Source organism: Notolepis coatsorum (assembly GCF_963971535.1).
Source record: "Notolepis coatsorum genome assembly, contig: SCAFFOLD_3624, whole genome shotgun sequence".
Classification (NCBI taxonomy): domain Eukaryota; kingdom Metazoa; phylum Chordata; class Actinopteri; order Aulopiformes; family Paralepididae; genus Notolepis; species Notolepis coatsorum.
This window is the reverse complement of record NW_028173344.1, coordinates 1-12,168: the sequence shown is the minus strand read 5'-3', so window position 1 is coordinate 12,168 and position 12,168 is coordinate 1. Positions and strand designations below refer to the sequence as shown.

The 12,168-nt window shown below is 46.7% G+C and overlaps 1 protein-coding gene across 1 annotated transcript; it reads right to left on the bottom strand.

Moving 5' to 3' along the window:
- Positions 1–5,554: 5,554 nt before the first annotated feature.
- LOC311247804 (receptor-type tyrosine-protein phosphatase S-like) lies at positions 5,555–10,031 on the bottom strand (the record flags this gene model as incomplete). The annotated part of the gene is made up of 2 exons (XM_084338801.1): positions 5,555–5,696; positions 9,885–10,031. Coding segments are annotated over 2 exons (289 nt in total), but the record flags the coding sequence as incomplete, so codon positions are not given.
- Positions 10,032–12,168: the final 2,137 nt, after the last annotated feature.

Genomic DNA, 12,168 nt, shown 5'->3' with positions numbered 1-12,168 from the left:
ACTACAAAATACAAATCCATTGTAAATTGTATAGTGTAGTAGTGTATAGGAACCAGTTTCTCAGGAACATAGCATGTCTCTTTTACCATGCATACCTATTTTATTTTTTCTATGCCTATTTTATTTTATTATTGTATTGCACAATCAAAGCGGGCATGACCACCCGCATTTCACTGTATGCCCTGGTATGTATGTGACAAATAAACCTCTTGATTCTTGATTCTATACACTAGGTTAGTGAGAGGTGAGTTGAGTGGAGGTGAGGTTGGAGTTGTGACATAGAGAGAGATATTGAGATATTCGGAGTTGTGTAAGGTGAGAGGTAGTGAGAGGAGAGGTGAAGGCGAGAAGGTGTTCATTGTGTACTGGACCCTGGACTGGCTGAGGAACCCCCTTGTGTACTGACCCTGGACCGGACGACCACCCTGAGTATTGAACAATCCCTTTTTGTGTACGAGAGCCTGTTTTGTGTTTTTGACCATCGGACTGTATTACGACCATTCTCTTTGCCTATCAAACTGAATTCTGTCCTTATTCAATAAATATCCGTATTGATTGATATTGCACTTGTGTGAACATTTAAATTTGTTTGTTTTGGAACCATGGCAAGTCTGACCTCCACCAGGCTCGTCACAATACACACACCCACATACATCCACACAGGCAATGTAGTACATAATTCGATATACAGATTATACAATACATACACACACCCACACAGACAATGTTATACATGATAATACACACTGCATATCCTCAGCTCATCGGTCGTTCCTCCTGGTTTTCTCACTGTCTCATTACCTTCCATCAAGTCTCCATCCTCACATTCTGTGTTTTCCTCTTTCTTTCTCTAGTCTCTCTCTCTCTCTCTCTCTCTCTCTCTCTCTCTCTCTCGCTCTCTCTCTCTCTCTCACATTATCCACCTTTCTCACCTCTCTCTCACTCACTCGCTGTGTTCATGGGTTAAAGCAGCAGTACTGTATTATTTGCATATCTTGTAAGTCACAAATGTAACAGTACTGTATATCTGTATGTCATGTATGTCATAAATGCCATGGTTAGATCAGATGATTAGATTCGATTATTATATTTGTATATCTGTATACATCCCTGATGTAAACAAGACAAAAGTATTTCTCTGGTCTGCATCCCCTTAACAATTGTGTGTATTGAGCTGTACCCATTCTGCAATCTGTTCATTAAAGTTTTCAATCAATCAATCAATCAATCAATCAATCAATCAATCAATCAATCAATCAATCAATCAATCAATCAATCAATCAATCAATCAATCAATCAAGCAGCAATCCGTGGTTGCAGTATGTGAGGCACTCTATTGAAACGCCTGCCCCCCCCCCCCCCCCCCCTCCCTCGCGCTACTGCCTTTGTTTACCTAGTAACAATTGAGATATGATAGGTTAAGAAATCTCCACAAAGCCTGTTTACCATCTGCGACTGCGAGTCAGCCTCTTTGGGAGCATATTATGTGAATATCCCCCAGAGGTCGGGTGGTCAAGTGAATTACGGATGGCAGCTTTAATGTTGAGGGATAGACCTCATTCCAGATGGAAGATGAAGAAAGCGCGACTCCCCTCCTCCCATGCTGGGCCTTGCTGGAGAGCCCCTCGCCTCCTCTCCTCCCCTCCTCCCATGCTGGGCCTTGCTGGAGAGCCCCTCGCCTCCTCTCCTCCCCTCCTCCCATGCTGGGCCTGGCTGGAGAGCTCCTTGCCTCCTCTACTCCCCTCCTCCCCTCCTCCTCTCATCTCCCCTCCTCCTCTCCTCCCATGCTGGGCCTTGCCCGGGCAGATGAGCTCCCCTCCTCCCCTCCTCCTCTCCTCGCCTCCTCCCATGCTGGGCCTTGCCCGGGCAGATGAGCTCCCCTCCTCCCCTCCTCCTCTCCTCCCCTCCTCGCCTCCTCCCATGCTGGGCCTTGCCCGGGCAGATGAGCTCCTCGCCTCCTCTGGGGCCCTGGAGGAAACGTCATTATAACGTTCTCAAAATAACCTCTCCATGCAAAGACTGCAGGGTGGCCCGATGGTTAGAGAGGCTATCTTACAGCTGGGAGGTCACAGGTTCAACCTCTGTGACAGCTACCTTCATTAAAACGTCCTTGAAGGAGACACCGGGCCCCCCTATCTGCTCCAGGGGCACCTGCCCTCTCTGGTGAAATGGGTACATGTCTGCGTATACATTTCTAATTATCTATTGTGTGTATATATATTGTATGTATGTCGTCAGGGGCGCCTGCTCTGTCGAAGCTTTTAAATCCCTGCTTAAGACCCATCTTTTCTCTCTCTCCTTCAACCTACCCTGATCTCACCTGGTCGGGGACTGACCCTTAGATTAATCTGTCTAGTTTAGTTAGGATGTCTATTTGCTCCCATGTCCAATTTAAATGTAATGTCTGCTTTTCTGCAGACATGGGAGAACCTTTTTAACCTCTGTCTCTGCCTCAACCGGTCCCATGGAATAGCTTCATACCGCCTTCTGTCTGGCCTGCAGCGCTGAACCTTACCTGCTCTGCCCTGACCAATTCTGAGTGGCTTCTCCTGCCCCCCGGGGTGTACGGCCCTGAGCTATTGGCTTGTATCTCATCATGTATACATACACTTGCAGTAGTTCTATCTATTACTCAATTTCACAATTTTCTTATATACTTTGATTCTACTGTCAGCATATATGCATGCATATGCTCACTACATGTATTTATTGCTCCATCTCCGTCCACTACAAACATGGGAACTCTCTAACCCCTGTCCCCACCCCCATCTCTCTGAGTGGTTGTCTCGTAGTGTTGACCAAGGTGGTGGATGTCTCGGGGTCTTGGCCAAGATTACAGTGACTGTTCTACGTGCACCACCGAGGCCATGGATCAGCTCCTTACCGTCTTCTGTCCGTGGTCTGTCAACGTGGTTTAGACGCTGAGTTCATTGCTGGGTTAAGTACTTCTATTTTATTCACATAATATGCTTACTACATATATCTATTCTATCCACATATATGCTTACCACATGTATCTATTGCTATGTCCGCCCATCACAATCACGCAAACTGTCTAACGCCTGTCCCCCTGTCTCCCTGTCTCCCTGAGAGTGGCTGTCTCGTGGTGATGACTGGAGTAGCGGACGTCCCGTGATGATGACGGGGAAGATGTGACCCTCTCAGCGCCGCCACCATACCTCAAATGGATCCGCCATCAGCTCTATTTTCAATCTTTCAGAATGTTCAGTTGCTATAGCATGCACTTATCTGTGTTTCATTATGCATTTGAGTGCATGCTTACCAACTGGTTCACCTGTTTTATTGCAACACTACTATCACCGACATCTAAGAAGGGAGATCCCCCCTTGAACGGCCCTTCTAAGGTTTCTCTCCTCCACATTGCCTGTGGTGCATTTTTTCCTATTGCTAGGTTTTAGTGAGTTTTTCCTTACCTTCGTGTGGGGTATGTCTGGGAGTGTTGCATTCATTTATTTTACATGTTTTGGACTTTATGGTGTTTTTGTTTTGTTCTTGATTTATTGTGATGTTTCTTCTTGACTTGTTTAAAGAAGACGTGTCCGGCCCATGGGGACATTAACGTGTGTTGTCGGGCCTTACAAATACATTTTATTTATGTATTGTGAGTCTAAATGAACACTGCTTGCCTTTCTAGGCGTATTGGGCTACTGACTGGCGACTGTTGATTTGCCCTCAGTGCTCCTTCTTTTGGCTACTTATGTTGGTGATGCTGAATTTGAGATAATTCTACTGTTTCCACTTGTCGTTCTGGGTAAAAGCGCACGCTAAATGCCTATAATCCAAAGCTAAAGGTTAGCAGTCTTTCCCTCCTGGGTGGTCTAGCTGAAGTCTTTGTCTGTCTGCCTACGGCTGCGATCCTGTGGCACAGAGGCCGCGAAAGCCTGGATCTCCATGAAGGACCAGGAGCTGGAGGTCTGGGGGTTTGGATGGTCTATATGGTAACTAACCCAGGATGCTAGGCCTCACTCCAAACCTCCAGTCCCCAGTCTCTGCCTGTCTATATGACAGCCAGGACCAAGGCAGCCAGCTTTGCTTACAGCCCAGGAAACAGGACAGATGGTGGCAGGGGAGTAGAGAGAGAGAGGGGGGGGGGGGGTGGGTAGGTGTAACAGGAAGATATCTTTTTTTATTTCCTGGCCAAGCATAACAGGAGAAAAAGAGAGACCGAGAGGATGAGCAATGCAGCAGGGAATCGTGGGGAAAGCGACAGGGTACCCAAGACTAAGCCATCTGAAATTAGACTCAACATGGATACTGGACACAAGATACATAACCGTTTCTACCATGCGTTCGGCTGCAAGCTAGCCTAGCTTAGCACAAATGAATAGAAGCGGATGCGGAGTGCCTAGCCTATAGTTTAAAGCTAGCCGCTCCACATCCACTTCTAACTTGCACCACCCACTAGCTTTCTACTGAGCGCACAGCGAGGAAATAGATCTCTATCTTCTTGTCTGACTCTGGAGAAGACAGTAAGCGCCCATGATGTTGACATGTTCCTTTAATGGGGACTTATTAGGACTATTTATTAATGGTTGACAGAGGACAATATTTGCATTAAGCATGCATACGTGCATGCATATGCATATTCGTCTCTGACAGTCCGTACTTCATACACAGCCCTGTGTGTGTTTGTGTTTGTGTGTGTGTGTGTGTGTGTGTGTTCCCCCACACACATCTGTTGTCGCACTGCGCCGGCTGCGTGTGTGACCAATCAAGCCTCTTCATTCAGGAACCTTTTCTCTACAGACAATGACCTATCTCGGCTGCGCCGTCTCTCTCTCACGCGGAGGAACAACAGAGCAGGCTGTGAATAGATGGTTGATTAGGCCATTGCTTCGATTGGAAACCACGATAAATATCATTCACCCGCTAGTACAGCGTTCACGTGGTACGTTAAGTAAGTGGGCAGAGAGAGCCTCGAGTGCACGGGAGTGGACCCCAGGAGAGAGGCCTATATACAGCAGAGGCCTACAGCACGAGTCAGTCCAGAAAAAAACAAGGGGCTTGGATGTTTGTATCTGTAATCATTCAATCTGATTGATTCAATTCCAATTATATATATATATATATATATATATATATATATATATATATATATATATATATATCTACTAAGGATGTCCGATATTATCGGCCTACCGATATCGGTATCGGAAATTAAGAGTTGGTATATCGGTATATTGGTAATGGTATCGGTAAAAAAGCCAATATCGAGCATCCCTACTATCTACGGATTTCATCATAAATAGATGAAAAAGATATAAATGGTCTTTCCTGACCTAAGGTTAGACTCAATTAGACTTCGATTTGATGTGATCATGTGATTTGATTCAAACTTGGGATATAAAAATGACGATGTTGTGAGAGTAACAGGAACGAGTCTCTCGGGGAACACACAAAGACAATGACACACTATGCGTAATGCGGTCATCGGGGTTCCCTAAATTCTTGCAGTTCCAAATCCCTGCCACCGGTCCAGGGCACACTACCGACACTCGGCAAGTGACAAGGGGCATCGACGGCGGCGACTCACCTCTGATGATGGACAGCTTGGCGTTGACGTTGATCTCCCCCTCTGTGTTCTCCGCCACGCACTCGTAGATGTTCTCGTCGCGCGGCGCCCGGAGGGGCTGGATCCGGAGAACCGCCCCGGCGCCCTCGTCGAACTCGATGGTCTGAGGAGGGAGACGGGGGGTCCCGGGGGAAGAGGGACGGGGGTTAATAACGGGGAGCTGTTCCAGTGCGGCGGACAACAATGTGCATGGGATTCATTTCTGGCTTTGATTTACAATTCGATGCCACGTCCTGTAAATACCTCTCTCTCTGGCTGGTTTGCATTTGGCTGCGTCAGGCCTCCAGACGGCAAAAGAAACGGCTAGTAAACCTGTCTAACTGGCTCTGTTATACGGTATGCTGATCCACGCCACAATCTATTCCACCGTACGGCGCATTTTGATTGCATCCCGTACGTTTTAGGAATGAACCTTAACCGTAATATGTAATATGGTGCATTGTGAATTCATAGTTTCTTCCCTTTGACATGTTTTGAACAAATGGAGTTTGAACAAAGTTTTGATTTCCTGTCGCAGGGTTTGCAAATATCGACAGCTTTGACAGGAAATAAGCGTCTACAGGGCGTAGATGATCACGACACACAGGAGTAACAGCGTGAGGACCGTCTACAGGGCGTAGATGATCACGACACACAGGAGTAACAGCGTGAGGACCGTCTACAGGGCGTAGGTGATCACGACACACAGGAGTAACAGCGTGAGGACCGTCTACAGGGCGTAGATGATCACGACACACAGGAGTAACAGCGCGAGGACCGTCTACAGGGCGTAGATGATCACGACACACAGGAGTAACAGCGCGAGGACCGTCTACAGGGCGTAGATGATCACGACACACAGGAGTAACAGCGCGAGGACCGTCTACAGGGCGTAGATGATCACGACACACAGGAGTAACAGCGCGAGGACCGTCTACAGGGCGTAGATGATCACGACACACAGGAGTAACAGCGCAAGGACCGTCTACAGGGCATAGATGATCACGACACACAGGAGTAACAGCGCGAGGACCGTCTACAGGGCGTAGATGATCACGACACACAGGAGTAACAGCGTGAGGACCGTCTACAGGGCGTAGATGATCACGACACACAGGAGTAACAGCGCGAGGACCGTCTACAGGGCGTAGATGATCACGACACACAGGAGTAACAGCGCGAGGACCGTCTACAGGGCGTAGATGATCACGACACACAGGAGTAACAGCGCGAGGACCGTCTACAGGGCGTAGATGATCACGACACACAGGAGTAACAGCGTGAGGACCGTCTACAGCAGTGTTTCTCAACTGGTGGGTCGCGACCCAAAAGTGGGTCGCAGGGTCATTTTGATTGGGTCGATTGGGTTGGGATGTGTGTGTAAAAAAATTAAAAATTAAAAATTATATATATATATTTTTTGCTACCTATCTTTGTGGAAGTGGCTTAAGACAAAGCAGAGGAACAGATTGGACATTGAGCATGACCTCAGAGTTGCTTTGTCTACCATCACCCCAGACTTTGAGACTCTTGTCAGGAGCAAACAACATCCCCAGTTATCCCATTAGTTCCCTGGGATGTTAAGCTAAGAAGTCTGCTAAGAAGGATATATTATTTATTATTATTATTTTATTTCATTGTGTTTTTAGCCCTAGTTGCACTTTTGTTGCAACCCCAGTTATCCCATTAGTTCCCCCAAACTTAGGTATGTTATGTTAAGAAGCATATATTATTTATTATTATTTTAATTCATTGGGTTTTTAGCCCTAGTTGCACTTTGAGTTTATTTCATGTTTTTAACAATGCATGAAAGATTGTGTATTACTGCAATAAAAAATTAAAAATCATAGTGGTTAAGAAATTTGGGTCGCGACTTAATGACTAAGGAAAATGTTGGGTCCCGAGGCTAGACCAGTTGAGAACCACTGGTCTACAGGGCGTAGATGATCACGACACACAGGAGTAACAGCGCGAGGACCCTTTGTACGCAGGAGCCAAGCGGCGACACCCGCACTTGACTTCGTAACGAAGCAGCAACGTCCCGAACAAGCGGAGATAAGCGGCACCGGCGGTATTAACAAATATCCTTTATTTTTTTTAATCCTCTTTTTCTCCACCTGATTTAAAAAATGTTCTCCCCATCCCAATTTAGTTGTTATGCCAATTCCCCCCCTCCCCTACCTGATTGTTGTGCGCATGTTCCTCCTACTGGTCGGTACAAGGGAACCCTGAAGTCCACCACATGCTTCCTCCGACACATGTGGAGACAGCCAGTGGCTCTCTTCTCACCTGGCAGCGAGGACTCTCATTGGTGAAGCGTAACGCGTGGGAGGTCACGCTGCCTTCACCATTTCCTGCCTTTCGCTGAGCAGGCGCCCAGACCTGACCTGTCCACAACGCCAGATTACCACCCTCGACCTCCCTCCCGCTAACTCAGCCAAACGAGTTAGTATGACGATCGGCCCAAGCCGCAGGGCAATGCTGACTCCGGGAGTCGAGACCGCAGCCTCTTGCATTGGTGACGAGCGCAATCTCCGCTACGCCATCCGACCGCCCTGTATTAACAGATATCTGCCAGATTCCTCATTGGGACCGGTAGTGAATCTAATCATGTGCGGCTATCTGACAGAAGCTTTGCGCGGGGCGTCTGGGTCACCGGATGGTCTTAAAAGTGAAATACTGTGTGAAGGGAACGCGAGTGAACCGTACATCGATAGCGGTTGACAGAATTACGGGCCCGGCGGACCCGCGGTTTACGTCTTCAGAAAATCTCAAGGCTAAGCCGCTAATTAGGCGGTGCGCGCCGAGATCCATATCAAAGCGAGCGCCTGAGGGGGGAGCGTAAAAAAATTATTAAAAAAAAAACTCTTTACAAATGTACTGCTAAACACAGGAAAGAAGCATCCTTTAGACTCTGGGGTTCAATACCACACAGAGCCCTTTGGGTTGGTTTTTCCACTTAGCATGCGGGCGGAAGAGGACAAAAAAAAAAAAAAAAAAAAAACAGCTTGGGTTTTTATTTCGTCCTCCGTCGAGATTATTTTTCTCCCCCGTTGTGTTTCCCCCTTCTCTTTCTTCCTTCCCGCGGTCGTCAAGTGTGCCGCGCCGCACGTCTTACCCCGGTGTGCTGCCAGCATTGTTAACCAGAGCGGGTTTTTTAATTAAGAAACACTGAACATCAATCAAGATTTTAGAGCTGCCATCTGCGCTCCCGTCGCGAATAAACAACAAACAGACATGGCCGTGTTTGTATACGGAGAACGGAGCGGCTGACACAGAGCGGCTGACACAGAGCGGCTGACACAGAGCGGCTGACACAGAGCGGCTGACACAGAGCGGCTGACACAGAGCGGCTGACACGGAATGGCTGACACGGAGCGGCTGATACAGAGAATGGAGCGGCTGACACGGAATGGCTGACACGGAATGGCTGACACGGAGCGGCTCGGCTGACACGGAATGGCTGACACGGAGCGGCTGTCCTCTGTGTTGCGTCTTGTGTTGTTGAGGTGGCATTGATTTATTCTCCAAAGTGAAAGAGCCAACAGGGAAGTGTGGTTTGTTCTTGAATTCTCTTGAAACAACGTAGATACAAATGGATACAGCACTACAAGTCTTGTATGGTATCCAGACATCTTATATCTTTGTTATTATAATACCCCCCCCTTAAATATTGTCATGGAACCAGACTCGTCGATTACATCGTAGACAGATCTTCTGATCAAAATAGGTTTAATAGTGAAAAACAATTCATACTAATTACATGTGGGTTAAAGGAGCTTTGGCTGAGAGGAGTGCTCTCCTCTGGCCAGCTAAGAGACACTGAAGAAGAGGAGGGAGACAATTGATCTTAAGTAGAGAGAGGGGGTGGGGGCTGTAGCCTTTTGGCCTCTCAGCTAGGTGTGAACTTAGCTATTGTTTGGGGCAACCAAAAGGGATTCCTCAACAATGAGCAATAGTTGATTATTTTGGGCAGAACTTCGAAATATTTTCAAATCCTTGAAACCGGATTCGGCAACGCCCCTTCCCAATCAGAACGCACCGGGATGCCTCCAAAGCCACACCCCCTGCTAGCTACCCGCTAGGTTACATTTACACGTGTTAGCAGCAGGACTTTGTGTGTACAACACGTGTCACTAGAGGGTTTTGAAAAGACAGCTCGCTCCTTCCATTGGACTTGGTCGTTCGTTTGATTGGATGCCGTTGCTTTAGCTCCTGCCCCTTTCATTTCGGTGTCAAAAACTGCATGAACCAAACAACCACCTTTAATTAAACCCGTCTCCTGCAGGGGGGCAGTGTTGTCACAACTCACCTCTATGCGCTGGGAGTTGACCTTCTTGCCCTTCTTGTTCCAGCTCACCCTCGGCTTGGGGTCACCTGCCGCCTGGCACACGAAGGAGACCACTCCCCCCGACACACCGATCTGGTCGACGGGGACTTTAGTGAAGCGCGGGGGGTGCTGGACAGAGAGAGAGAGAGAGAGAGAGAGAGAGAGGAGAGAGAGAGAGAGAGAGAGAGAGAGAGAGACATTAGAGCAAGCCAGGGGACAGGCGATGCACCGCCGCAGCTATAACCCAATTCCTTTTGAGACAGACGTGTAGCACTAAATAAAAGTAATTACATTTCAGAAAGGGCAGCCTTCCAAGGAGCCCGCCCCACACACCACGCACCCACACACACACACACACACACACACACACACACACACACACACACACACACACACACACACCACACACACACACACACACACACACACACACACACACACACACACACACACACACACACACACACACACACACACACACACACACACACACACACACACACAATGAAACAGACACTATTGCCCACTTCATTCCACTCTCACACACAGACACACACTATTTGCAATCCCCTCCACACACCCACACACACACACACACACACACACACACACACACACACACACACACACACACACACACACACACACACACACACACACACACACACACACACACACACACACAGACCACATGCATTGTTCGGAGGCAGCAGTGGTGTGGGGGGGAATTGATGGCGGCGGTGTTTAAACCAGCAGATTTAAGGGGGCGGACACGTATGAACTGAAACAGAGTGAGAGAGAGAGAGAGTGAGAAGTAAGAGGTAGAGAGAGAGAGAGAGAGAGAGAGAGAGAGAGAGAGAGGTATAGAGAGAGGGAGATAGAAAGAGGTAGAGAGGGAATGAGAGGATATATCTATATATATATATACATTAGTGCTGTCAATCTATTAAAATATTTAATCTGATTAATCGCATGATTGTCCATAGTTAACTCGCGATTAATCCCAAATTAATCGCATTGTTTTTATTTTATTTGTATCTACCTTAAACTGATATTTTTCAAGTTTTAATTACTCTTATCAACATGGGAGTCAACAAATGCTTGCTTTATGCAGCCATTTAACACAAAAGGATGACCCCCATGCATTGCAAATTTGCATCAAATTCAAAACAGAGTGATGCACAAAATAACTTAAAAGAAAATAATAATTTAAAACAATGAATAAAGTGCATGAAACAATAGGGGAAAGAAAACGTTAGGAACTTGTTACATTCACCCACACAAGGGCTGAGTACTCACCCCCCCCCTCTCTCTCTCTCACACACTCTCCCAGCTCTCTTTCTCTCTTACCCCTTCCTCATCTCTCATCTCTCTCTCTCTCTCTCTCTCTCTCTCTCTCTCTCTCTCTCTCTCTCTCTCTCTCTCTCTCTCTCTCTCTCTCTCTCTTCTCTCTCATCTCTCTCTCTCTCTCTCACACACACACACACCCTTTGAGTCAGAAACAAACATAGTATCAATGAGAGTATCAATAATACACCTGAGTGAAGTAAAAAAAAAAAAAAAAAAAAAAAAAAAAAACACATTCCCTGCCACGCAATTTGAGCATCTTATACCACTCTCTGCCAGCACTGTAAGCCTATGGAGATGTTCACCTTCTTTGCGGGGCTATAACTTTTTAAATTGTATTGCTAAATTGACATTACTATGGCCCATTCAACATTGATTATCTATCATTCAGGATGTAGGAACGTTTTCATTTTTCATTCATAGATTCATACGAAAATACCGCCTAGAATATAAATATGTTTTTTATCGTTTTCTGCAGTAATTCCTAGAACGTGAGATATAGGCATAAAACGCATATATAGATTATCAAATGGCGTTTGTTGGCGATACACGCTATATAAAATATTTCAACTGTACATGATCCTAAACGTTATGACTGATGATGCGCGGAAGAACGGGGGGGGGGGGGGGGTGGGGGTCGTTTATAATTCCGTGATCGTCAGTAAATGCTTTATGTAGTATGGGTGATATATTGATCAGAGCAGTTTGCATGGATAATAATAAACAAACGCGCTGAAAATGACGTCAGCGTCCTCTTACCGTTTGACGATGAGACTGGAGGAAAAATATCCCACTTATTTGACGGCGATCTCCTAAATCCATTTCTGGTTTGTATAATCATAATAAACGGCCAAATCGTATCGATATGGCCGTTATATATATATTTAATGTATATATAGAGAGAGAGTGGGCCATGTAG